A 26,171-nucleotide genomic window follows, 5' to 3' on the forward strand; every position below is an offset into this window, starting at 1 on the left:
CCCAGCCCGGAAGAGCACGCGGTGAAGCACGTCCGGGCGGCGGGGCCGGCGGCAGCGGCGGAGGTGCGCGGCGGGCGGGGGCGCGGGGCCGGCGCGGGGTGGGCCGGGCCGGGTCCGGCCACCCTCCTTCCAGTGAGAGCGGCGTGCCGCTACCTCACTGCGTTACGGTGACGCCAGGTTTTACCTGGCGACGTCGGAGTCGAGGGAAACGGCGCAGCGGCGCGCAGGCCCTCCGCGCCCACCCCGCTGCTGCGGGAGAAGTCGGGGGCCCGCGTCCTACCTCGCTGTTTTGGCATGAAAATGCTGCCAGGGGGAGGGGGGCGATCTTCTGGCGTGACATCAGGCCCCTGTGACGTCAGGCCGCGTGACGTCAGGCCGGCGTGGCCTGGGTTCCCTCGTCTGCAGTGTGGGGAGTGCGGATGTACGTCGTGCTTCGAGCAGCCTAGCTGGAGCGGGGTTTTTCCACGAGCGAAACGTGGGCGCGTGTGGGGCCGGGGCTGCTGGGGACAGGGTGTCCGACTTGTGGAGGTTTGTGCCTGATCGTTTTTAGCCGACCGAGGGAAAAAAGCTTGGTTTTGTCTGCAGGCGATCCCGTGTCCCTCGTGAGCTACCCCGTAACACGTGTCAGGCAGCCGAGGGACCGCGTACACGGCGACGTAAGGCAGCCACCTGCGGGCGAGGTCTGCTCGGGTCTCCTGTCGATTTGCTCCTTATGCTGGTTTTTGAGCCATGGGTGCAGCTGCTCCCCTGCGGAGCCTTCGCTGGTGCCGGCAGAAGGTGAACCCTCCCTGTGGCCTCTCCCGTGCTGGGGACACTGGTCATGCCTCTCGTCAAGACCACACCGTCTGTTTTCACAAACTTCCCAGGAGTTAACATATTCAGGGCTCTGCCAAATGCGGCTCCCAGATTTGAAAGAGGGTCAGAGTGGCCTTGCGGGATGGTCACAGCAGCCTTATTTCTGCAAGACATCACACTGCCAGTAGGAGGGTGTGCTCTGTGCAAAAGCGATCCATTCAGATCTATTTAGTGCGCATTATTACCAGTTAGCTCGTTGTAAATGCCAAAACACATTTCCACGTTGTGTGCTAGAAGTGGCAGTCAGTTAGAGCAGTCTGTGGTCTGTCAGATGTGTCTCCGTTTATTGCTTTGCTTTTCTCCAGGTATGAAATGATGTTATGAGCAGTGAATGTAAAGCCATATAACTTGCAACCTCTTGGGCCCCAATTTTGCTGTGCCGTATAAATGCGTGTAATTTTAAGTACTATCAGTACTTCCATTGACCTCAGTAGGACTACTTATAGTGCTCTAAGTTAAACACACATACATTTTTTCAGGATAAGAGCCAAAGATGACTCATACGAGCATATGCATCACAGATTTTTATCTTTCCACCACTATTTGTTGTTACAACTTATGGTTTAATAAAGGTTAAAAATGTTGAGCTCAACTTCAGGTTCAGTTGTAAAATAGCCAGTTTCTGTTCTGCACATTTCATCTTGCTTGGGCTTAATGCTTTCTTGAAGAATTGTGATGTTGGCACTGTTCACGCTTTATCCTTTTTGGATCCTTTTATCAGCTCCAGCAGCTGTTTTGCCTAAGTGTGATGGTTGAAGAATATGGATTTCACAAATCATTTTATTTTTCCCAGCACTCGGCAGTGAGAGATCATTGTCTGCTTAGCAATAATGGCTTTTCCAAAAGCGAAATGTGGCAATTTCTAATAAATCAGACCTCAAAGAGTTTAATAGTAAAATTCAATGACCCATCACCAATGTTTTATACGTTATGCAAGCTCAGTGCAAATATAGTGGAGAGCATATGCAATTACTGAAGATAATTATTCTTATGAGGGAAAATATTGCTGAGTATTTCTTGTGTTAAATAATTGACTGAGGTTCCTAATGTCATTTTAGGAGGAGTGTCAAAGACACTTGGAAATCTAACAATTTAAATTTAATAATTTAAAATTACGATACCGCAGGCAAAGTACAGGAGGTAGTGGAATTATTCTCTAACAAATCTAAAACATTATTAGTTGGGAGGTTGTTGTTTTGGAAGACTGGAAGTTATTCTATGCATTTGGTCCAATAACAAAGAGGAGGGTTTGTCTTTACTGCAGAGCTATCGTCAGTCGTAACTGCATTAAATGCTGTGAAGTCCAGCGCCTATGCATGCAAAAGCCATTAAGTGCAGTGGCATTTTTAACTGAAGGCAGCTGGGTCGTGGAGTGATGTATGTTGAAGATTTGTGACCACAGTGCCTGACTTGCTAGCACAGGCTGTGACAGACTCTCAAATGGCAACTCTGGCAATGCAAATGTCAGTGGTCCGCAAACTACTAACAATCCGCAGCCTGCCTTTAAGAAATCTGCACAAGGTTACCAAAATAAGCAGGTCAGTTGTCAGCAGCCTTCTGAAGGCTCTGAAACACTCTAAAAATACTAGGTGTCTAAAAAAGGAAGGTTAAAACCACTCCTTCAAACAGAATAATAGTTGTTGATCAGCAGCAACCTTAGTATTGGTTTTTTTTCAGACCTGTGCAGTTGATGTGGCTGGGTTGCTTTCCTCCAGAGGCAGCAGGACTCAGGAACACTTTCCCTAAAGTGTAACTGGTGGAAAACAGGAATGAAAGAGGCCTCAGTACTGTTTTTAACTGTTTAGCTGTGGGAAAGTAGCTTCTTCAGCACAACGGTATAATTGAGTTCTCAGCGCTGGTCTCATCTTAAATGAACAGACAAGAGGCATGAAAGAAAACAGAATGGGGCCAATAAAAAAAAAAAAGAGGGCAGATGAGGGATTGCTGTTTACAGGGAAGCAAGTGGAGGGCCTGTTTTCTAGTTTCTCTTGCAGGATTCAGTGGGTGAGTTGGTTAGTCAAGCTTGAAGGAGAGTTGAACACAGCTGTCTTCTTTGCTGCCTTTGTTAAACTGGTTTTGGCAATAGCTGCAACAGAAGTGGGACACGTAAGATGTTTCTGATCAGATGTCAAGTCTGGAATCTGGTTTGACCTTCAACAAATTAACTGTAACTGAAAAAAATTCCTAGTCTGGGTAGTGTGTTATCAGCAAACAAATTTTCACATTCTTGAATATGCTTAATTTTTCTCTGCTGAAAAGACAACTAGTACAAATCACCTGTATTTATTTATATTACGTTATTTTTCATAAGTGATAGGATTTCTGTCTGCTTTAGGCAGTGTTAACTAGTGATTCTGGAAGGATGAGAAGTGTCTGCATTAAGATGTATTCCTTTGTATTGTGATATTTATGACGTTCAACTCTACTAGCATTTGTTATTGGTAGAAGAAAAGATGATAAATTTGAGGTCACACAGTCAATGGGATGAAGTGAGATATTCTTTAAGATTACATTTTGTTTTGTGGCTTCTGTACTTTGTAAATTGTTTTTTAGGGCTCTGGAGCAGTCTAGATGGAATCATAACTTCAGGGAATGCATATTTGATTAGAAATTTTCTTGAATCAGGCTTCCAGAAAAATTGATTACAGATTTTGTCTTATTGGTGTCATCACATTTTGCTACAAGTTGGTTTTATTCTGGCTCTTAAAAAAGGAAAGCCCTTGTGTGCAAAGAACATAAAATCAAAGGCTGTATCCCAATGCCTTAAAATGTCTTTTGTGCACATTAATTTGAAGAGTGTGAATTTTGTCCCTAGACAAAACAATTTTTCAAATTGGTGTGAAATATGGGGCAGCATTTGCGTAGAGAAGGTGATAAACAAGATATGACAGCTGAGATGTAGCAACATAAAGTAAAAGATTTTCAACGGGAGCTTATTGTAAAACAAACAAGGAAAAAAGAGGCAAGAGTTAGAAAATAAAGCAGCAGCAGCAGGAAGAGAGATTGCAAAAAAGGAAGTATGTTTAGACATCAGTGTCCTGATATTCAGAAAGGGGCTTCCTCTCTGTGGCTGTAGATAACTGCCAAGAGAATTTTCCCAATGCAAGAAACTATAAGCATATTTTGTAGTATTTAGACATCTAACACTGATTGTGCCTCTAAAATCAAGTAGATGTATAAATGCTAAAAGTCAGATGTGCGTGTGCTTTGGTTTTTCTCTAGATGCTAAATGAAAGACTGGCTTTAGAAAACTAGGGCTTAAAAGCACTTTGATAATTGTGGGGTGGGAGGCAGAAATTATATCCTCTTTCTTGCTTTTCTTCCTCTGTTAAGAAAGCACTTTTTCTTAGTTAACAAATGCAGAATCCACTTTCTGACCCTAAAGATAGTTATGCATTTCGAGTAGTCTGAGCAATTTGTTCTTTTTTTAAAACCTTTTTCCCCTTAATGGTTATTGTTCCTGAGATTATTTATTTAGATGGGAAGATGAACATCTAGGGGACTGAAGGTTGTACTAATGCCTTCTTACCCTCATTTCATTACTGTGTTCTGAGCAAAGCTCTGATTTGGAACCTCTCAGCTGACAGTTTGTATTATGCTAATTGAAATCTGTTTACTGGAAATGAAATTTGAATACACCGTCAGCTTGCCATCATTAATAAACTTAATTCTTTTTTTTTTTCAGTCGGATTTCCAGTTTCCACTTCTAATATTGATGGTCTTGAAAGTGCATTTGGATCCAAGACATTTTCTGTCACTGAAAAAATCAAGAGCCTCCTCTCCTATCTCAGTGCGATACAGACAGCTTAATATCATATGACGTCATTTCTCCAAATTAAATGAAAAAAGAATTTTCTCTAGCTTTCCATGAAGCTCAGCTATTGCCTGTTAATTTTGACTGTTAGTGCTGATCTTTCAATTGGATTTACACTGGAAAATGTAGCTTTTAACGGGACAGTTGCTTTGGGGCCTTTCAATACATCGCTTCATACAGTGTCTCAAGCTTTAGTAAGTTCTCCAGCACACCATGATATCATAGCCAAAGAGGGGACCAGTATTTTAATTGAATGTAAACTGAACATCAGCCAGTATGAATATATTCTTTGGTATAACTCCAGAGGACACCTGCTTGAACAGAAGGATGAAGGTGAGCTTTCCTGCCGTTTTCTGTCCTTCAGTATTCCCCTTTTATACAGTATCTGAAGACCTCTGGGACTTCATTATCATTTTCTCTTCCTATCCTCCCATTTTTACAGTTGGGAGACAAGGAGAAAGCAAGACAAAGCCCTTTGCCCTCTGGCATGTGGCAAGTGAATTACACCTGAGTTCTTCTGTGCTAGCCCATCCAGCCAGCTGTGGTGCCCCACAGAATCATTTCATTCAAGAGGTGTTGCAGTATTCAATACAGAATAAATGAATCTGCATCCTACCAAATACTAACTAATGTTTTTATTTATTATTGCTCGGGTTTGTATTATATTTTTCCAAACACATGAATGAAACACAATTCTCCACAACTTGTGACCTTTTCCAGCTGGCGATCAGTGCTTTAATTTTGTTACAGTATTTTTTAAAGCATGGGATAACTTACTACATTTATTTTCTGGTTTATGCACCAGTGACACCGTGGAAACTAATGTGATTTGTAATGGCCAATGATGAAATACATGCTGTCTAACCCTTTTGTGCAGAGGGAGAATATATTTTCCTAGCCATTGGCTCTTATAGTTCTGTCCCTGTAGTTTTTAATTTTCAAAAAATAATGTCTTTTAGAGATGCATGTGGCTTTCTCTACTCTATTAGTATTAATGAAGGTCATTGAGCTAATTGATAGGATCTTCTCGGAGGCCATCTTTATGCCTTAAGTATTCAGTAACCTCTTTGTAGTTAGAATGCCATCTGGATATTATTTCAAAGTAGAGTAATTAGAAGAATGAGTTATGAAAACAGTTTTCCCCCTAAGTTATAAACGCATAGGAAATACTGTATAAAGCTAGCTTCTTTTATTGATTCTTTTCACATGGGTTTTGTGTATCAGCACTGCATGCTCAGCAGAAAACTCTGTCTCAAGAAAATCCTGTGTTCTTTTGCCAGCAGAGCCATTTACAGACTGATGTGTTTCATGGGTCACTTGACTTTTGACTCCAAGTGTATGGAAAATTGGACTTTATAGGGGACAGTCTTTCAACATAGTGTTACACAGTGGGTGAGAAGCACTAGTTAAGAATTAGGTTCCCTTTCAGAAAGAGCTAGCAGTCCAAAAGCACACAAGAAACTGCAGATGAGAGAAAGCAGTAGAACCAGAATAGCAAGTGCGCAAAATAACGTACCATTAAGCAGTAAGATTGGTACCTGGTTTATGGCTTTCTGTATCAGAAGCACGAAAGGGAAATTTCCATCCTTGGTGTACTGTTTGTATTATTATGCTAGAAATGGACTGCTTACTTCCAAGCTCTGGCTCCTGTTGATGAAGCAAACAGCATGTGTCTAGTTTACCAAGTGATTTTTGTTTCATTAGCTCTGTTTATTTCTTTTGAATCTCCAGGTGGACGGTGGAGGATTGCTGATAATTCCCTTAACATCACAAAGGTCAACTTTGCTGACCGGGGGCGATACACGTGTGCAGCTGTTAATCGTAATGACACCTTGTATTACACAGTCACCCTGAGGGTTATCTTCACCTCAGGAGACATGAGTATCTACTACATGATTGTGTGCCTCGTTGCCTTTGCTATCACCCTCATTTTAAACATAACCCGTCTGTGCATGATGAGCAGTCACCTCCGCAAAACAGAGAAGGCTATCAATGAGTTCTTCAGGACGGAAGGGGCTGAGAAGCTTCAGAAGGCTTTCGAGATAGCCAAGCGTATCCCTATCATCACATCTGCCAAAACACTAGAGTTGGCCAAAGTCACTCAGTTTAAGACCATGGAGTTTGCTCGGTACATTGAAGAGCTTGCCAGAAGCATTCCCCTTCCACCTCTGATCCTTAACTGCAGGGCGTTCATGGAGGAGATCTTTGAGGCTGTGCGAGTTGACGATCCCGATGAAGTTGGCGAGGAGGAAAAACAGACCCAAGCCTGCGGTACCCAAGCTGCGATATACCCCATCAACCCAGAGATCAAGCGTAGTGATTCACCAGCCGGGGATTCAGATGATGGGTCCATGAATGAGCAGGGCCAAGAGATAGCCGTTCAGGTGTCCGTTCACCCGCAGTCAGAAGTGCAGAGCATTGACACTGTTTCTCACGACAGCTGCCAGTTTGTGCCTTCTGAGGAAGGCACCTGCTGAGTCCAGCAATCCGCTATTGTGAAAGAAGCACAGGTGACCCTTGGATACTGCAAGAAAGGGTTCTGCAAACAAGCTGCCTCAGTCCCATATGCACAAGAGTTTTCCAAATTGCAAAGTGTCAGAACTGCTGCTGAAGTCTGTATTTTCTGACAGTGTTGAGCTAACGATTTCAAGTCTGTTAGAGAAGGCCATTTGGAATATTGTGCAGTGGCTTTTCTTTTTAAAGCAAGCTTGCTATACTTAAAATATTTACAAAACAGGAATTCCTTGTCCTTGGCTCCTTTGTAGCTTCTGATACTTCTGATCTGTATTAGAAGTGGCCAAGCTGAGCAGTACAACTTGCAATAAGATCTTTTCCTTTGTGAACTCTTTCATCCTTCACAAAGTGAGCTGGAATTCCTTTCAGTCAGTGGTGTTGTCCTGATGAATTGTGTGCTCTTTTTGAATTGCCTCTTGGTGCGTGTAGCCCATCAGAACCATGGTGAGCTTGAACAAATCTGTTTTGTGTCGTGTGCTTCTATGTTGCTATCAAAATGTACTGTACTTAGGAAAAGAATAGTACCAGGATCTGCTGCTGGATTAAATGAATTGTTGTAGTTTCAAAGCAGCTTAGAGAACAACCGGGGGGGTCTCAGTTTTCCACGCATCTGCAGAAAACTTGTGCGTACTCTAGTGTGTGGAGAGCGAATTGTTGTTACAAAGCTTGTCGCTTAAACTTGGTGCTGATTGCCAAAGCGCCTTACCCTGGTTCTCTCTTACAGAATGGAGCAGGAACAGCACTGTCGGCACTGTCTTTCTTTTGACTTTGCTGATTTCACACACTATAGAAAATCCAAAGTTTTATATTGTATTTGACATTGTTGTGAGAAAAGAATGACAGTAATCACGTAGTGGCATAATTTAAAAATGAATTCGTCTACAGATCAGGTGTCTCAGGCACTTCTGAACACCACCATAATAAAGGAGGTGAAAAGCAGTGACACTTACTCACTTTGCTCTGGCTAGTACTTTCAGAAAGCAGTGGAAGAGAGAGTGGTTAGCGGAGGGGCTGGCTGAGCTGTTTGCCAGTCACTGTTTACAGGAGTGGAGTAACTCACTGAACATGCCCTGTCTCATCTGCTGAAGAGGGGTGGCAGAAGGGAGAGGTGCACGTGCTGACATACGTACACACCTAAGTACTTCACCAAGGATCTCCTGCATGGCTTCCTCAGCTGTAGAGATCCAGCCTTGAGGAATCAGAGTGCAGACAAGAATCTAGTTTCTTCTTTCACTCTTTGGTGCTGATTTTTTTTCTCCTTAACATTTGTAAGTTGTATCACTTAAATAGCATTTTATATCCTGTTGAGATTTAGTAGATGTAAGGCTTGTAAGCACTCCACAAATTAATTTCTTACAACTACTGGAAGCATATTGCCATATAATTTTAAAAACTTGGCAACAGGAGCACCATTTAATTTCCCACAACTCTTTTTTCTTTCCTTATTATTACGGAAATGGCAGTTGAACAAGTGATTCTGGATGGCTGCTCAGGATTCTTAAGAGGATTTGACATTACACTTACATGAGTAGAGGTGGAAAACAAGCAGGCACAGGGGTAATAACAGGGTGGGGCCATCTGTTGTAATGCATGCTCCTAACAAAGGGTCTGAACAACTTATATTTATCGTATCATATCAGAGAATGGGAAACTGAAGCATCTATTACCATGTTAAACTACCTTCTGCGAAAAGTTCTGCAGCCAGCCACCACTAAAGGCAACCTAGTTGGCTTTGGCGTGTTGGATAAGAGCAGTGTTTGTCAGGAAGGAAGAAAATTGCTAGCCTTGGATATAGCAGTGTTCTCACCAGCTTGATACCATTTCCAAGACTGTAGCAAACAACATCTGCTTGAGGGGAATAAAGCCTGCTGTAGACACTTGCAATAGCTGCTGCCCTCAACAGTAACTTCTTTTTAGCTTCCATAGTTTGATGGCACTTTATGTCCAGGTGAAAAGTTTGTACAGTTTTGTGTAACCTGTCTGGTTTCTTTTTGGAGTGATCAGTGTTAAAAGATACACTTGTGGATAAACGCCTAGTTCTCTTAGAAGCCCTGCTAAGATGCTGCTGGCTTCACTTCTGTACTACAATGAGCTCTGCAGGTCTGTTGCACATGCATGAGTGGAGATTCGGGGGTTTGCACCGTTTTGGATGTCCTAGTTGAAAGAAGAGAAGGCCACAACAGAGGTTGATCTGTTTTAATCTCCTTTGTGCCACAGGCCATCGGGCTTGTACCTGCACCTGCCTTTTTTTCCCCATAAACAACTCTCCTTGCTTCTGTGAAACTTGCCTTGCGTCTGTGAAACTGTTGCATTATATGCAGCAGTAGCATCTTGGACGTTTTGCCCCAAACTGCATACGCAATATAGAGATGCAGCTACAACATCAAAGCTCCATTTAATTGCTTCCTAAGAAGCAGTTATGCAATCGTGATTGACAGATGTTTCATCAGAAGTGGCAGCTTACAGGCAGCAGAATGACACTAGAGGTGTGTCAGATGGGTGTCAGGAGAGCAGTTTCTAGATTAATTCAATCTGTTCTTTGATTTTTATACTTTATTTACATAGCTCCGAGTTCTTACTAAGCACAGTTACTTGGTGTCTTCGTGTGTCCTGTTGCTGGTGGAGAGGAAAGAATGATCATGCATAAAGGTCCTCAGAAATGCAGTTGCAGTGTCAATTGCTGGATAGTAAAGGTAAGAGTTTTGCTGAATTATGACAGTATTTTGTTCGCTAAATTAATTTCATTCCTGGGAAGGAGGCTGTTTTGTAAGGATTTCAGTAAATCAGAAGTACTTATTAAATATAGGAACTGATCCTACTCCCACTGAATTCAATTAGAGCAGATTTGAAGCTCCAGTGTATTTCACAAACGGTATTACAGGATTTTTATGCATCTGAAAGCAAGGATGATGGTGATGTTATACTGTAAATGTAATTTCCAGAGAATGAAACCTGTTTGGAAACACTGGTTTCCAAACAACTTGTGAACTATTCTTGTTGTCCTGAGTAGATGTGTGCACTTAAATTTGTTTGATGCGTCTAATTGAGCATTAACATTGAAAGACGATGTAAACATCAGTGTTTCTCTCTTAACTTTTTGTAGGACAAGGAAAGTCTACAATGATTTCCTTGCTTTAAATTCTTTGACAATCACAAAGCTGTTTTTCTCTTCTTTGTGATTTATTTTTATTTTAAATAATGTTAAATCTACTTGGTTATCCAAGAGTACCCAAAACTAACTTTGTAGTGGTTATTTGTATTACCTGGATTGTAACGTAACTGTTTAATGTAACCACATAGGATTTCATACTTTCATAAAATGAATTGATAGGTTTGCAAAATAAATTAAAAACAAAAGCCTCATTTTGTTAGAGTTTTCTTTTTTATCAGTAAGGGGTGATGAGTAGCTGTCTATCCGAGGTTAAATAGCAGCTGTATTCAACTAAGCAGAATGTTATTAGCCAGCCTGACAAAGGTTGCTGGGATATTCAGTCATCTGATAGACCGTTCCTGCTATGACATCTTCGGCTCTGTCATTTTTTTATATCTCAAAGTCCCCAGCAGCATCTGTAATAATTGTTACCAGCTGCATAAACAAATGGTTACAGACCTGAAATGGTTTTGGGAAGGCCCATGCGTTCTTGATTTCACTTTTGCAAGGGCAATAGTAAAGTACAGTGACCTTCAGCCACAAACCTGTATTTTCTGTTCTTACCTTTTACACAGGATTGTATTCTATATTGTAGAATCACCTCCTTTTTTTTAATCTTCCTCAAAACCCAGTATATTTGGACACAGCTTACCTCCTAAAAGGCAACATAGCACAAATGAGGAGTATCTAAAGCCTTCAAGTGGCCAAGTGTGTGTCGCTGTTTTTCCAGTGAGTTGCTGAGATGGCATAAAGAAATTTCCACTCCTGCGCCAAGGGAAGGATGTGGGCTGCTCTCACTCTGCATCCCAAGAGCTGGAGGAGATGTAGGCCTGACTTTACGCTTGCTCTTTGCCAGCCAGCAGTTTATTAAATTACACGGGGAGGGAATAACATCCCCTGGAGTGCTGTGCTAAGGATACTGAGAGTGGGAAGGAGGGGACCATCCCACCTCATTTCGGTGACCAGGCTTGGGTTCCTGATCCCTTTGCAATCAATTCAGACTATTAATCTCTGCCAAGGGATGATCCCAAGTCCCTAAGCAAGGTGCTTACCTATCACCACTGGTTACACTGGGAAGCCATATTTCCCATGTGAGCGTCTGATATTGCATGATAACGGGCATCTTCTTTATGGGCATGTCATGCAGCTCTGGGTGCCAGCCTCGAGCAGAGTAAAAGTGCCCCTAGTTTAAGTTTAAACTGCAATCCCCACCACCCCAAACACCAAAAATGCAGCTTGCTGAGAAACCCTCTATAATATAGTTGGTGGGGTTGTGCAAGTGTGAATGAGAGCAGACTTCACCCACATGGTTTTTAAAGAGTAGTCTGTGGTTGCCCGTCTCTGCACAAGGCCCATAATAGAATTAAAGATGAATCTTGGGGATTTTCCCATGAGAATCAGCTGATTAAAGGAAGAATTATTGGACCCATACTCCTCAGCCTAGGTCAATGTTCAGTCAGCATCTGCTTTCTATCTCCATGTTACGAGATATGCATGAATGATAACAGTTCAGTTTCTTAAAGCTCCTGTAACTGGACTCTTCATGATCCTATCCACAGTGAACAAATTCATCTGCATGAATTTAAAGCACTTTTCCATTTGGATATCAACAGAACATTGAAAAGGGAGCTGCATTAAGGATGACTGTACTTTAATTTTAGGCATGCTCCTTAAAAAATACAATTTTTCTTAATGTTGCAGCACTCTCGTCTTGTGAGTCAAGTCTCCTGCCGGAGACAGGCAGTGGAGACACCGCCATGTCATTCAACTCAGGCAAGTTACAGCTTTATCGACTTCCATTCAGCCAGGTCATTTCACACCAGCTGGGTCTCTCTCCTCTTCACTTTTTTTATTGTCTAGCAGCTCATTCAGATGTCTCCAAATACTGCCAGCTTTTTTGCATGTGGAAGGAAGAATTATACCATCACTCCAAAAAAAAATGGTTTTGCTAGATGTTCAAATATCAAAAAAGCCCCAAAAGCTGGAAAGTTGCATTTTATCCCTGGTAAGACAAGTGCCTATTCTTTGGTCACGCCTGGCTGCCAATGATCGTAATAATACTGAGCAATTAGGCTTTTCATTTTCATTAGGCTAATTAATTGTTTGCACAGTGCCCTGAATATGGAATCATTTTCCTTTGGAAAGAATAAAAGGATTAGAATGGCTTCATCCCAAGATGCTCAGAACGTATTTTATTTATTTTATGGGAGAAAAATTCTCTCGCGCCCCAAATGCAAACCATATACTTGAGTGTTAATGCCTGCGCTGGGACGTTTACATCAGCAGAGATGCACACAGATTATACATATGTCCATCCATCTGCCTCCACGCTCCATATGGTATCTGGGCTTTCTGCTGCATGTCAATGAGTCTGCAAAGAGGCTGGAGTCGTCGTCGCGTGTGTGCTGCCGGGTCTGTATGTCAGCCGTTGTCAGACGCTGGAAGAGTGATGAACACATCCCCTCGGAGATCAGCTGTCCACGGCCCAGACATGTGCCGAAGGCAGCACCGCTATAATTATGAGCGCTGCATTGTGATAGCACTCGGAGGGCAGAGCACTGGGGTGGATAAATGTACTGAAGACTGTCTCAAGAGGTTTATACTTTAAGTAAATCAAAGGCAAAATGAAACCTGGGCTAGGATTACATGAAGAAGGGTACCCAGTGGATACAATATTGCAGAGGATATTGCTAGCTCTTGTTTTTTTATGTTTGTCCTATTCAGCGCCTCTTGGTGCTACCGTATTATTAAATATATATTTTATACTAAATCGTTCCAAGTGTAATACAAGCTTGCAGAAAGCCATTTCAGTGGAAAGTCAGGGGATGTATTCAGCCTTAAGTTTAAGGGAGAGGCTGCCATCACACAAACTTCCTGTAAAGTAGTTGGAGATAGCTAACTGGAGTTCCCCTTGCCTTTCCTTCTCTCTGCCTCTGGTATGAGGCCTGTTAGGGGCCATCTGCAAGAGATGAAAGTGAAAGTTGTGTCCTGTGCTACTTTCTCTTCCTCTCAAGATCAGGGCACTGAGAACAGCCCTGGGTTAGGAGGGAGTACGAGAGGCCACCCAGGACATGCTCTCAGCCACAGATGTCCATCCCGTCTTAGAAACAGCCACTGGCAGAGATGTCACATCTCCCAGGCAATCTGTTACCCTGATAAACTATCCTGACTACTGGAAAGATTTCCCTAACATCTGCCCCCAAGCAGCTCTGAATTCATCACCCATCTCCTCCTATCCGTGCCTACTGCTGCTACATCTGCGGCCCAAACCAGGGCCACCCCAAACACACAGGAAAGGAATCGGGTGGTGACATAAAGCAGGGCCATACTTGGCTTTATGTGTCTGCTGGGTCTGATGAGGTCATTCTGTGTTCAGGCTAAGTCTGCAGAATTTAATTGAAAGTCAAACTCCTTTTGTTTATTTAATGCCTGGATGTCTGAGTGTTGCTACTTGGGCTTTGGACCTTCCTGCTGTCTAACTCTGCTGGGTCATGCAAATGTCCCTGACGTTAGTGCTGGCAGCCAACAGTCCCTGCCCCTGCTCATGTCAAATGAGGAAATCCAGTATTTTGGGTGCAGTGTTCTTGCGAGAACTTTATGCATATATGTGGTAGGGGACGGAAAACAGCCACTGCAAAGAACACGAGTGTGTCCCACCATTTTCTTGAGAGCTTTTCAGCATTTCACTGACTTTCCCTCCTTGGTGCCTTCTCTTCACTTTCCTTCATGGTAAATATTCTGAGTATCTTGCCTGGCCAATGCGACAATCCCAAGTTTTCATTTTTATTTCTTTTTTTTCTTTTGTGAGTTTTTCTCAAGCTTAACTCTCCTAAATAATGACTAGGGAGGAAGACAATGGACCAGAACAGACGTGAAGGAGTTTGGACAACTGTCCTAAATTAGAGGACGGGTTTGCTTTGGAAATCCTATATGCATCACACTCTGTTATAGAGAGTTGACTATAACAGCAAATCTCTTGCAGCAGGGTGTCACTTCACTTCCATACATTACTTGAAATGCTTTATTAATTTGATGACCTTGTGCGCTCTCAGAAAAAGCCATTTATCAGTGTTTTGAGAAAAGATAACTTCTCTGAGCTAAAGGGACTGTTTTGTTGCTCAGATTTATTGCTTGGCTGACTTAATTCACCATTCAAACATGATGATATTTAGCTGCTGGGCAGTGGCCCTTTCAATGTTGAAACTAATTAACTGCTAGAACTCTTCTTAGTAAGGCTGTTTTCTTACTGTTTTGGTTTTTTTTTTTTAATCCACAGAAATAAAGCAAACACGATCCTTGAAACACAGGTTGCATGGATACGGTATCAGCGCAGACACAGCACCGTGTTGAATGACTTTGTGTTACAAAGAAAGTAAGGCTGCTGGCTGTCCCTGCTGTCAACGTGACACTATACAAAGGTAAGATGAGAAAAGAGACAACATCTGAAGACAGAAGAAAGGAGGGATGCCAGAATCATGACAAAGTGAGAGCTCAGAGAATAGCAAGAGAGGTCTCTGATACACAGCTAGGGATCCACAGCCATCAGAGATCTGAGCTATGGACCTTGCTGGCAGGTCAAGGTCAATGGCTATGCAGCGGGGGAGTCCTTGCACCTCTCTCCCCTTCCTTCATCCCCGCCGCTGCTGTTGCAGCCTGTACTTCTGAAAGAACCATGTACTTCATAGCTCAGATAGATCATAAGGACTGCAGTGCCTGCTGTCAGGACCTTGTCAAAACCTTGCGTGGGAGGAGAAGGAAGGGGGGGGTCGCTGGCTGTCAGGACACATCCGGCTGCAGGAAGTTAAGCTACTGGTTGTTGTCTCATCGGGGAATTCTGCTCATCAAAATATTTTCTGGGAAAAGTTTATAACCCCAGCAATATTTCATAGTAATGTCTAAAGAAGGCATAAACAGGTCTAGAAGCTCAAGCGCACATAAATTCAGTGTCTGTTGTACTCCTCCCTACAGTGTTTTTGTAAAGCACTGCTGCCCTGCTCCTTGCTCCGAGTCCGTAGGTGTGAATGAAATATAAATCACAGCTGTTAACTGAAAGCAGGGAATCCCTCGCTGGCTCCAGCGAGCTCCCCATCTGTCTTTGTTCCTGACAGTTTGATTACCTTTATCATCATCTTTAAATGCAGAGCTGCAAATACCATTAGTGGTCATAAAGAACGGCAATTTTTTCTGACATGCCTCAACCACAGTGTCCTCCTCGACTGGCAGCAAGGAGCACAGGCCAGCTGTCTTTCCCCTGAGAGTTTGGGCTGGGAGTCTCAGCCCTGGCTATCAGTTAACCTCCATCTGATTGTCTTCTTCCCTGCATTTCATTTCAGATGTCTCCAGGATTTCCAGCCTTATTCTGAAGCTTCATGGTCTAGTTCCTCATCCCTGGAGCACAGGAGCATAGAGGAGCATCCCTAGGTGTGTGATTGAGGAAATATGTCACTCGACTTGCTCTGAACAAAGGAGAAGTGCAGAGGGCGAGATGCATCTGGGAGAGAAGAGACCTCTGCTTCCCATGGATGCTGGTGGAGGTCACCTGGCCTTGGCCAACTAGAGGGGGGCTCCAAGAGGATCATGAGGTTTTCTCTCTGCTAGTTCTCTAGGAGAAGTAAGAGGACAGTTGGTGAAGGTTTGTCATGGAGGGGGGTTGAATAAGAGAAAACAGTATTTGGTGGTCTGGAGAGTCCAAAATAGCATCTTAGGATATGTTGTACCCATCAGCTGCCCCATCTCCCAGCTCTCAGCCAGACCATGTTCCAGCATTCCCTGGCCTGGAAAGGTCACCTTAGAGGCAGGACAGGACACAGTCAGGGTGTGAGAGGGACAGTGCTGAGGGCTGAGCATGACCCTGAGGATGTACCATGGGGCCAATGGGACAGACCAATTCTCTTCAGTCCCCGATATTTCTCTGTGCACCAGTGAAGCCACGCCTGGACAGAAGCACAGATCTGGCCCACGTGTCTTATCAGTTGCCAGCCGCCCCTGCTGTTCTCTCCTTGCCTGTGAGCACCCGCGCTTTGCTTCCCATCAAACTGTCCTTGACGGAAGGCAGCAAAGTGCAGGGCGTATCTTTGCTCCTGCTCTTGTCTCGGCAGCCCAAGGCTTTCGGTTTGTTTAGCTGAAAGGGAGCCTGGGTCAAGGTTTTTGCGTGCCAGGCTGAATCCAAACAGCAAGAACACGCAGGCGAGCTCAGAGCCAGGATCTGGACTGACAGTGACACTGGCAGGAGGGGTAGTATCACGCCAGGGACCAAGGCAATGTGGCCAGAGAAGGGGGATGCTGGTGGTGGATGGGATGGGAAGCTATGGGGTCCCGCTTGCGCAGCCCCAGCTGGTTGTTGGGTGGCAAGGGCACATCACAGCCAGCCAGCAGACCCCAAGGCAGGGTCGGGAAGGAGCTCCTTGCCTGGAGCCCCGGACAAGCCCCGAGGCGTCTCTGGTACCACTAGAGGCAGCTCTTGTTTTGAGCATGGAGAAAGCAGCGGCCGGGTGCTCGCAGGCACCGAGCTGCAGCCCAGGGACCACACTGCAGGCAGGAGGGATGGGGCTGCTCTTGCCTGCCCTGAGCAACGGCCCTTCCTCCACCGATGACCCGCAGCCCCTCACCACAACCCACCCCGGGTCCGACAGCCCATTCCGCAGTGGCTTTTCTCCATGGTGGCAAATACAGTGTGTTAAAGCCTGGGTGGGCAAGGGGACCCCCAGCACTGTGCCGGCCAGCCTGAACCCAGGCAAGAAGGGGTTGTAGGGGACACGGGAGGCTCAGGGGGCTGAAGCCGACACCTGGGAGCAGCGATGTCAGAGGGAAGAGGCTGGAGTGAGAGCCGTGTTCCCCCCCGTCCCGCCTGCACCCGGGCCATGGCCCCGGAGAGAGCAATTCCCTGCCATTGGCATCCTGCGGCAGGAGGGCGGGAGATAAAAGCCGACGAGGAAAGGATTTGGTTTGTCCTCCTTTCTTTGTAGATTATCAGATCCAGCTCTGACTGAGGGATTTAGTGATTACAGCGACTTAATTGCATGGGGGAAACATTTCCTAGCAATTACTTATGTGCCGGACTTGGCTCGCTGGGTGTTTCCCTTCGCAGCGTGAATGGCGGGGACAGCCCTCGTGTGGCACGCTGCCCTGGCGCTCAGGGACACAGCCGGCCCCAGGGAAGGGCAGTCGCAGCCTGGGTGGCACACACGGCTGCACCCACGCTCCGGCCAGGCCTTCAGGACAAGCCCTGCCAGATGGATGCTGCCTGCAGTTGTGCTCCTGCCTGCTGCATGCCTTGGGGAGCCCTGGACAGGCTGCACACACTTGCCCACCTTCCACTTGGTGCAGGCAGCACGGGCAGCGCAGGCAGCCAGGCAAGTCCTCCGTGGCCGAGGAGGTCCTCGGCAGCCACCCACCCCTCTCTGTCGCACCGGGGCTCAGCCTGGGTGATTTCCAGCATTGCGCTTTTCATTTCAGTGCAGCAGAAGAGGCTTACGGTCGCCTTAAAGGAATAAACGATGCATAAAAATATTTGATCAATTAAGCTGAACGATTTGGCAAGCGCAGGCTCCCGCTGTACCCATCCTCCTCACAATTGCCTCATTATCCAGCCCTAAATCAAGCTGTCACAGCTTTTTTTGTCTTGGGAGGGAGGGAGGGAAGGAGGGAGCTGCTTTCCAGTGTTCACCTCCAAAACAGAAAACCCTCTCCCCGAGCGGGGAGCGGGGCAGTGAGTCACCCAGAGCGTCCCCCAACCCACCTTCCCCCGCCGCCCCCTTGCCACTCGCTCGCGATCTGCCTGCGCTGCTGCTCCTCATTAATTTGATTGCAGAGCAGGGAGCGGAGATGTGATCACAGCGGCCAGAGCAAGGGCTGTGTTAGCCAGTGTGGGCTGGTGCGGAGGCTGCAGGGCTCCGTGCCGGCTCTGCCTGGGACCGGTGCCGTCCCCAAAGCCGCTGGCTCAGTAACTCACTGCTGTCCGGGAACTATCCCAGGAAGGGGACACGTGTCTCATCAGTGGGGTGGGAAGGTCTGGAGGTGACCCTGAGAGGGGGTCTCCACTTTTCTCAGGTGCCAAAATGAAGAGGGGTCAGATCCTGCTTGCTTCTGTCCATACCACATGTGACAAGTGTCTGGAGACCTTCCTCTTGCCTTAGCTGGGACAAGGGGCCCCTGGAGCCCCATACCAATGGACACACCTGCACTGTAGATCAGCCTCTTTTCACTAGGAAACCATGAGGGAATTGCACCAAGAGGCTCTTGATATGAGCAGGTCCCAGCGGGCCTCTCTGTGTGTGTGCGTGAGCCCCAGACAGCAGACACGGAGTCTTTCACTGTTCATTAAAGAGAGAAGCAAAATCTGTCTCTCTGGGAGCCTCAGTGCCTCATAGGCCCTGGAGAAATTGCCTGAGGACCCATTTCTTGCATCCTCAGGACAACGGAGGATCTCTTGCCCTGCACGCAGGGAATCCCCTCCCCGGGCAGGAGGGTTCACCCTCCCTTGGGAAGGATCTCCCTCACCTCCTGCCCTGCCTTGGCTGTGCCCTGGATGCTGTGCCAGGTCTGTCTGGCTCTCCGAAGACCAAGTCTGCTAAATGAATTTGGAGCCAGACCCATAGATTCACTCTCCTAGGAGAGTGAAACAGTTGCAAACTTATCTGTTCAAGGGAGCAGAGCCAGGCAGCCAGAGCATCCCTGCTACGCTGGCCCCCTCCGCAGCAGAGACAGCCCAAACCAGACCCTTCCACCCAAGAAAACCTTCAGCCCAAGAAGAAAAATAGGGGACCGTGTGGTACAAACACAGACCCTTGCATACAAAATCGCTCTAGCTGAACTTAACCAAAAATGTGTGGTTTTCTCCTGCTGGCACCACCCCAGCAGGCAGGGCAGGGCAGGGATGCTGGCTCTGGCAGGCAAGCTGGGACCCTGCCGGTCCCCAGGACCTGCCATGCTGCTGGGGCCGCCGGAGTGACAGCTCGCATGGGTGGCGTGTTCAATCCGCACTGTTTGGTTTCCATGCCTTTTTAATGCTGTCAAAACATGAGACGCTCCCGCTGCTTTCGCAGCCTTGCTTAACTGGCTGCAAAGAGCAGATTTCTGTTCAAATTGCAGCTACTTTTGAACTTCAGACTTGCCTTTAAAATACAATTCCTACAAGGTTCCCCCCCACCCTCCCTTCCAAACATGGCTCTGCTCCGGCTCGCAGAGCTGCCAAGGAGCACAAGCAGCAACCTGCTCCTGCAGCCCTCCTTGGAGGACCGAGGGCAGGTCACACACCCCGCAGGGATCCCACAAGGGCTTTTCTGCTCCTGTGCTGGCTGCCCCAGGCTCCCCCAACCTCTGGGACCTCTGGAAATAGAGGGCTGGAGAGCCCATGCCAACCCATCACCTGGACCCTGCAAGTGAGACCCTCCCTGGGGAGCATCTCTTGGGCTGAACCTCCAGCAGATGCTGTGGTGTCTCCAGCCCTTCCTGCACCATCCCCATGGCTCTCCCTTCTCCCTACTCCAGTGGCTGTTTATTCCCCCCAACAAGCCTCTTTGATCACATAGGTGCAGGATAACGCCGTGCGTTGGGTGCTGAGTGAAGCACCTGCATGAGTCACAGCGATAGCTGCGCTCTCTGCCTGTCCTCCACCCACACCCCAGCTCAGTCACCTCTGCAATTTGGGTTTTTTTCAGTCTGTTTTCCAGCTCTGCCAAAGCTGGTAACAGTTTGAGCTGTGCAGTGGGGCTGAAGCCTTCCTGATGGTGCATGCCTGGCGGGCTCTGGTTTTCCTTAGATGAGGCCAAACAGGAGCTCTGGAAAAGCTCAACTGAATTGCACGGCAGCCAGAGAAGGGCTGGTGAGCTGGGACATTTCCAGGCTCAAACTGCACTCTCATCCAGGAAGACTGGGAAAATCACATTACAAGACTGGCCCAGGCCCAGGCCCTCAGCAGAAGCAATGCAAGGAGGAACGGAGGAGCTGGGCAAAACCCCCTGACCCCTCTCTGGTCACCCCCCAGCCTGTGCTAACAAAAACCCAGGCGATGTCCACGTATGCAATGCCAGGGGGGACTTGTAAGCTGAAGGCCAGCAGGGAGGACAAGCCCACGGGGATGGCACCTGCGCTAACACACACAGAGCCATGAAGCGCTTGCCAAGACCCTGTTGCTCAGGAAAACAGCCTGAGGCTCGCAAGGAGCTACTTGCCAGAGCAGAAGAGGTTCATCTCCGGCACATCCTTTGCTCAACAGATGTGTTTCAGGTCCTGCTAAGCTGTAAAGAGGCTGGCCAAGAGTCCTTGATGGGTGCAGATGGGCTCAGCTCCATTAGCCATCATTAACTAGCCAAAATGCACTGACCATCGTGAGCCACAAAACCAGCCTGCTGCTGGGCAGGAGGCACGGCTGGAGGCAGCCGCAGCCAGATCCAGCGCTGGAGGCTGCTGGGCGCAGGGGAGGAGAAGCTGGACTTGCATGAAAAATCATGGTGAAAGCACACTCAATGGGAGTAGTTGGAGGAACAATTCGGGGTTTCTACATTACTTGATAATTTCAGATCACAGATGGAAATATCCAAGAGAAGCATCTCGTAAATCACACGGTCCGTGGTTTTTCCCTTTTTCCCTGCTGTGTTATGATGGAAAATTGCTGCCGGTGTTTCCAAAAGCCATGAAATACCATGCAGGCCCTGGCGAGTTCACATCCAGCTGAAGCAAACTCCACTCCAGCTTGCAGCTCGCCTTTGAAAAGGTCACCGAACCCAACAGCTGCATTTTGCTGAGTGTAATTTGCACCTTTCTCCCAGCTCGTTTGGCTGCTCTGATGTCTTTCGCATCAGCGTTGACTCAGCGTTGTTCTCATGCCAGCCTTGCACCCCTTGAGCACAACTGCAGCCAGTGGATTTCTGATAGAAAACATGGAAAAGGGCATGGGCAGGCAGCTGTGAGAGAAACAAAAAGGGATTTTTTTTTATATGATTCTCCAATAAAAAGCAAAAAGACAGGAACTTTCCTAAAAGTTACCATGCTGTACCCAGCAAGAGAAGATGCTTGGGCCCAGAAAATCTTCTCTGCTGCTGCCTCCCTCCGTGGCCAGGCAAAAGCACGGCAAGCACTGCGGCAGAGACACCTCATAGCACTTGGTGCCGCAGCTCTGCCTTCAAAACCATGTTTTCCATCTGTGCTCAGTCTCAGCATTGCAGCGGTAAATTGCCACCACCCTTTCCCCAATGCTGCCCTGGCTGCCCTCGCACCCTTCCCCGTGCCCAGGGGCTGCCCCGGTTTACCCGCAGGACTTGGGGCAAGCATCGTGCCATCGACCGAGAGCAGCAGCGTCTTTGTGCTGCAGCGCAGGACACACTGGGGTCCAGGATGTGCCCCCCGATTACCCTGGAGCTATGCTAATGGGTTTCTATTTTAATTACATGGAAGTCTAAACATACTGCAGGGTCTGGGTAATTCTTCACAGCACAGAGAAAGGCCTGTTCATCACCCAGCAGCTTATTTTTTTGCATAATAAAGGTAAAGTGACACCAGGGACATGTGTCTTTTACGGTCCAACATCAGCCGCCTGCAGGTCCGGAGAGCCGTGAGCGGGAGGGTAGAGGGAGGGAAGGCAGGTAAAATAAACAGATAAATCCCTGGAACATATGGCTTGTGCTCAGTATCTTTACGCATGAGGCACCCCACTTAATAATAGTTTAGGATGGAAAAGCCAAATAAAATTGATAATCTGCCCAGGGAGGGTGATTCAGATGAAGTAAGCACATTACAAGGGGGTGACTGATTTACAGTTTTCTTCTATTTGCAGTTTTATGACTATTACAGTTATTCTTGTGAATATAATTCATTACCGTGCTATTATTCCCAGAAGTGAAAATCAAAGGTTTATCAGCCGACACCGGCAAGCATGAAATACTGCCCCAACACACAGCTCAACGCTGGAATCAAAGCCTCAAACCAACTGAGGAGGCAGGAGCCAAGCGCTCGCCTCTCCCCGTCCCCAGGTCCCCTCCCAGGGTGCAGGCAGGGGCAGGCAGCTCAAAGCCAGCAGCATCTCCCAGCTGGGCAGGGAGGAGGCGATGAACCATACAGGCATCCACACGACCAGTGTCTCATCCTTCAGAAGACGATGGACACAGGAGTGGGAAAGCGAGGCTGGCTCAGTTATTTGGAAAAAAGTAATACAGGCGTGTGTGCCGGTGGGCAGCCCTGGGTCGGGCGCAGGCAGGGGACAGCTATAGGAGCCGGGTACCAAAGGGGGGCCACGGCACGCTCCCAGGCATGGGTTTGGGCACAGCATCTTGCTGTGCTGACAAATGCCAGTGGGGCAGGGTGATGGGCTCAAAACCACGAGAGCATGACCTGGAGACAGAAAGAATGAGTTCAGAGGAGGGTTTTATTTTGACTAACATATAGCATAGCTGGGAGAAATGCACTAAACCAGGGTTTTATCCAGCCTAAAGAGCAGTGAAGAGAGGGCTGAAATGCACTTCAGGTTGCTGCTCGGTGGATACCTGATCCTATAGCCCACTTTTAACACAAAAGCCGTCGTTCCTGTGGCGAGGTTTCTCCAGCGGTAGCTGAAGCCCAGCCCCAGCCAGCCGCTGGTGCAGCTGGTGCAGTCTGATGGCACAGCCCTCCCCGGCTGCATCCTGTGGGCTTTCAGGCTTTGGCACTCCTGCAGGCCAGCATCAGCTGTGAAAAACAAGAGAAATCTCTTCGAGCCTCCCTTTGCTCCTCTTTTTAACAAGTTTTTGTCTGAAGAGCCACCCTTTGCTTTCCCCTGTTCAGCTCCACAGCAGCTACTCATCCCAAAGGCTTCTTTGCAGCACTCCAGGTACTCTTGCCGTCCTGCTCCAATGCTGATAGATACCAGCTCTTGATTGAAAAAAAAACCTCCAGAAGCTAATGGCAAAGAGAGCCCTGCATAGCACGAGACCCTGCAATAACCCCCTGTGAATGTGGAGAGGAGAGGAGAGGAGAGGAGAGGAGAGGAGAGGAGAGGAGAGGAGAGGAGAGGAGAGGAGAGGAGAGGAGAGGAGAGGAGAGGAGAGGAGAGGAGAGGAGAGGAGAGGAGAGGGAGCCCAAGATCAGCCTGTCTGGGTCAGACCAAGGGCCCCTTCAGCCCAGCATCCCAGCACTGGTCCTGGCCAAGAGCAGGTGTGATGGAAAGAGCAGGAGGTATCAGGCAGACTTGAGGGACGCTTCCCTGGCACCCACCTATCTGGGTCCCAGAGCTTGTCTCAGCGCTTAATAGCTCTTGATGGATTTTTTGCTTCCTAGAATTTGTCTAATCACTTTCTGAAGCCTTGCAAAGTTTTGGCATTCACAGTATCTTCTGGTAATAAGTCTCTGGCTGAAGGGTGCACTGCAGGAGGAGGTTTGTGTGCTTTCAAAGCCTCGGTCTGCCGTGCTGGGATCTAAGTCACATATGAGGATGGGAAACACGAACACAGAAGCAAAGAGTTTACTCCTCATCATTACAAAGTGCCACAGTGGGAGCAGAGTCTCCGAAGTCTCCATTGCTTAAAAGGAAATAAAAGTGTTACCAGCTGCGTTGTCAGAGTCTGTCCTCAGCCCTCTGCTTTTTCCGGGGCCCTAGAGATGTCACATCCCAGAACAGCTGAAAACAAGCCACCAGGACGAGCTGCAATTGCTGTTTAACAGCTTTAGATCAGGGGGAAAAAAAAAAAAAACAAACCAAAACCCACACTTAAACAAATGTGCCCATTGCAGTGGAGCGAGCCGAGCCTCTGCCAGCGTTCAAAGTGAAGCACATCAAATGCTAGCTATGTTGAGAACGGGCAGTTTGGTGGAGCCAAGAGCTGCGATAGAGAGATGTGACCGAACTAGCAAAGGCTCAGCCTAATGACAGCCCCTCGGACCGGCAGTGCCAGCTCAGGCCACTCATCCCCGTCCCACTGCCACGGCCAGGTGCCAGGCTGGGGCTGTCCTCGGCTTCCCCAGCACCACCGGCACGGCGGCTTCCAGCCAGCATTTCGTGCAGCAAGCAGCTCCAACTGGACATGCGCAAAATAAATCTTATTAAGCTGCAAACGGCATGAAGTAAAGGCAAATCAGCTGCGGCAATAACCATGTACTTTCCCTGCCAGAGGCTGGGGACAGGGTGCAGTGGGGCCCTGAGAGTGCCCAGTGAGGACACAGCTCCAGACTGAACTAATGGCACATGTGTGGCCCAGAGACTTTAGCATCACAGTTAATTGTGATGAGCAATAAAATTCCAGCTGGGGATGAAGGTCCCAGCGCCTGCCAATTAGTCCTGGCATCCTGAAGACAGACTGTAATGGGATTATTGAACCAGTCCTATTATGCACTAAAGCGTTTGGGGAACCTCGCCACCGTGCTGCTGCCGAGCTGATGAGAGCAATGTGCACACCAGCACACGCCGGGAAGGGCTGTGTGGGGAGCCGGGATGGGAACCAGGCACCCGCTCACCCTTCCCACAAAAAATAAGCACTTTTCTCACTCCCTGGCTAAAGCACTCATCATGCGAAAGGTGTTTTGAGTCGACAAGCAAGCAGTAAAGCTGGGCAGTGACCAAGATTTTGCTGTTTAAGATAAAAATGGATTCGTTTTCTCTCTTGAAAGACAAACCCAAAGAAGCTGCATCAGCCCCCAGCTGAGAATATTTAAAAGGCAGCGCTGATGCAAGAAGCTGTTTGCTTGACCATCTTACTATAATGGCAGGTATTTGTAATTCAGAGCTTTTTCCTTGGCAGCCCTGACAAGATTTCATGTTTATAACACAGCAATTAAGGGCGGGAGGATGGGCTCAGCCTGCCAAAGGAGCCGCCGCTCTCTCCGGCTCACGGGTGACATTTGGAGCCGGCAGGTTCACCACGGCAGACGATGGAGGGAGCATCCTCCAGACTCCTCATCTCAGCAGCTGCCGAAAATACGTGACCCTCTTGGCTCTGCTTGCTGCAAAAGTTGCTGGAGGGATCTTTCTTTGATGGGGGAGAGACCAAAACTGCTGTTTAGATGACAGAAATGCTGGCAAACCCTGGCCACAGAAAGCTGCAGGCATTTGTATTGTGGGTGCTGCACCCTCTCCTCTCCTGTGCCTCCCAGGAGGGTGCCCATCAGCAGCTTGGAGGCAGGGACCATGCCTGCGTGTGTGCCCACACCGTAGCCCATGCGGTGCCATCCTGGACCCTTCCTGGAGCTCTGAAGCCACTAATCGCCCCCGAGAGCTGAGGTGCCCCAAATTGTCACACAGTGCCTATGGCCCCTGTCCCCCTCGGTGCCCTTTGCTCACTGCTTTTGGCTGCATGGCCTAAAAGCAGCTTAATTTATCTCAATATATATTTATTTATGTCAATAAAGTCATCTTGTGCTGAGAAAAGTCATCTCCTGCTCATGGCTCACTCCAAAACTTCTCCTCCCTCTCCAGCACAAGGACCTGGCTGTGGAAGGGCTCTCCTGCTCCTCGATGGAGGGACCTGGGAGCTTTCTGCTGGGGCTCCAGCCCCTCCACTCATCCCCGGCCCCCCTCGGCAGCGCTGCTCCTGTGGGACTTGGGGGGCAGGAGCCCAGGCAAGCCAGGACGGTGACTGTCCTGGGAGAGGACCACAGCCACGGCAGGTTCTCAGGCAGATGACAGAATTGAATCAGATGCCATTTATTAGGCAATAAAGGGGCAGATTAAGCGGAAAACAATTGAGGTGGGAGAGGATGGCTTCTGGGCTGCATCTGCAGGAAGCATTAGCAGGTCGTGGTTTACGGGGATGAAAAGCCATTTGATTATTAGGGCAACATTTAGTGCCTGTGGCTGCCGGAGAGGAAATGCTGCTGCTTTTCCCCCTGCTCAGCACAGTGCAGAGCCAGGACTTGTCCAGCGGTGCCCAAGGG

General features: G+C 47.6%; 1 protein-coding gene and 1 long non-coding RNA gene across 5 annotated transcripts; both read left to right on the top strand.

Annotated features, from left to right (window-relative positions):
* The first annotated feature begins 3 nt into the window (after nucleotides 1-3).
* MFAP3 (microfibril associated protein 3) lies at nucleotides 4-10,543 on the top strand. Of its 4 annotated transcripts, none has more exons than XM_072872110.1 (3): nucleotides 4-63; nucleotides 4,541-5,002; nucleotides 6,401-10,543. In XM_072872110.1, exons 2-3 carry the CDS (start codon nucleotides 4,723-4,725, stop codon nucleotides 7,144-7,146), a joined length of 1,026 nt encoding a protein of 341 aa, XP_072728211.1. In that variant the 5' UTR covers nucleotides 4-63; nucleotides 4,541-4,722; the 3' UTR covers nucleotides 7,147-10,543. The 4 variants fall into 4 exon arrangements, with proteins under 4 accessions (XP_072728211.1, XP_072728213.1, XP_072728214.1 ...); XM_072872112.1 differs by lacking the exon at nucleotides 4-63 and adding an exon at nucleotides 108-421; XM_072872113.1 differs by lacking the exon at nucleotides 4-63 and adding an exon at nucleotides 507-528.
* Nucleotides 10,544-11,767: 1,224 nt separating this feature from the next.
* On the top strand, nucleotides 11,768-17,823 carry LOC140656653 (uncharacterized). Its single transcript, XR_012044131.1, has 3 exons — nucleotides 11,768-12,107; nucleotides 14,611-14,752; nucleotides 15,668-17,823. It is a non-coding gene; the product is annotated as an uncharacterized lncRNA (long non-coding RNA).
* The last annotated feature ends 8,348 nt before the right edge of the window (nucleotides 17,824-26,171 follow it).

The sequence above is a fragment of the Ciconia boyciana genome, chromosome 9 (genome assembly GCF_034638445.1).
Source record: "Ciconia boyciana chromosome 9, ASM3463844v1, whole genome shotgun sequence".
NCBI lineage: Eukaryota > Metazoa > Chordata > Aves > Ciconiiformes > Ciconiidae > Ciconia > Ciconia boyciana.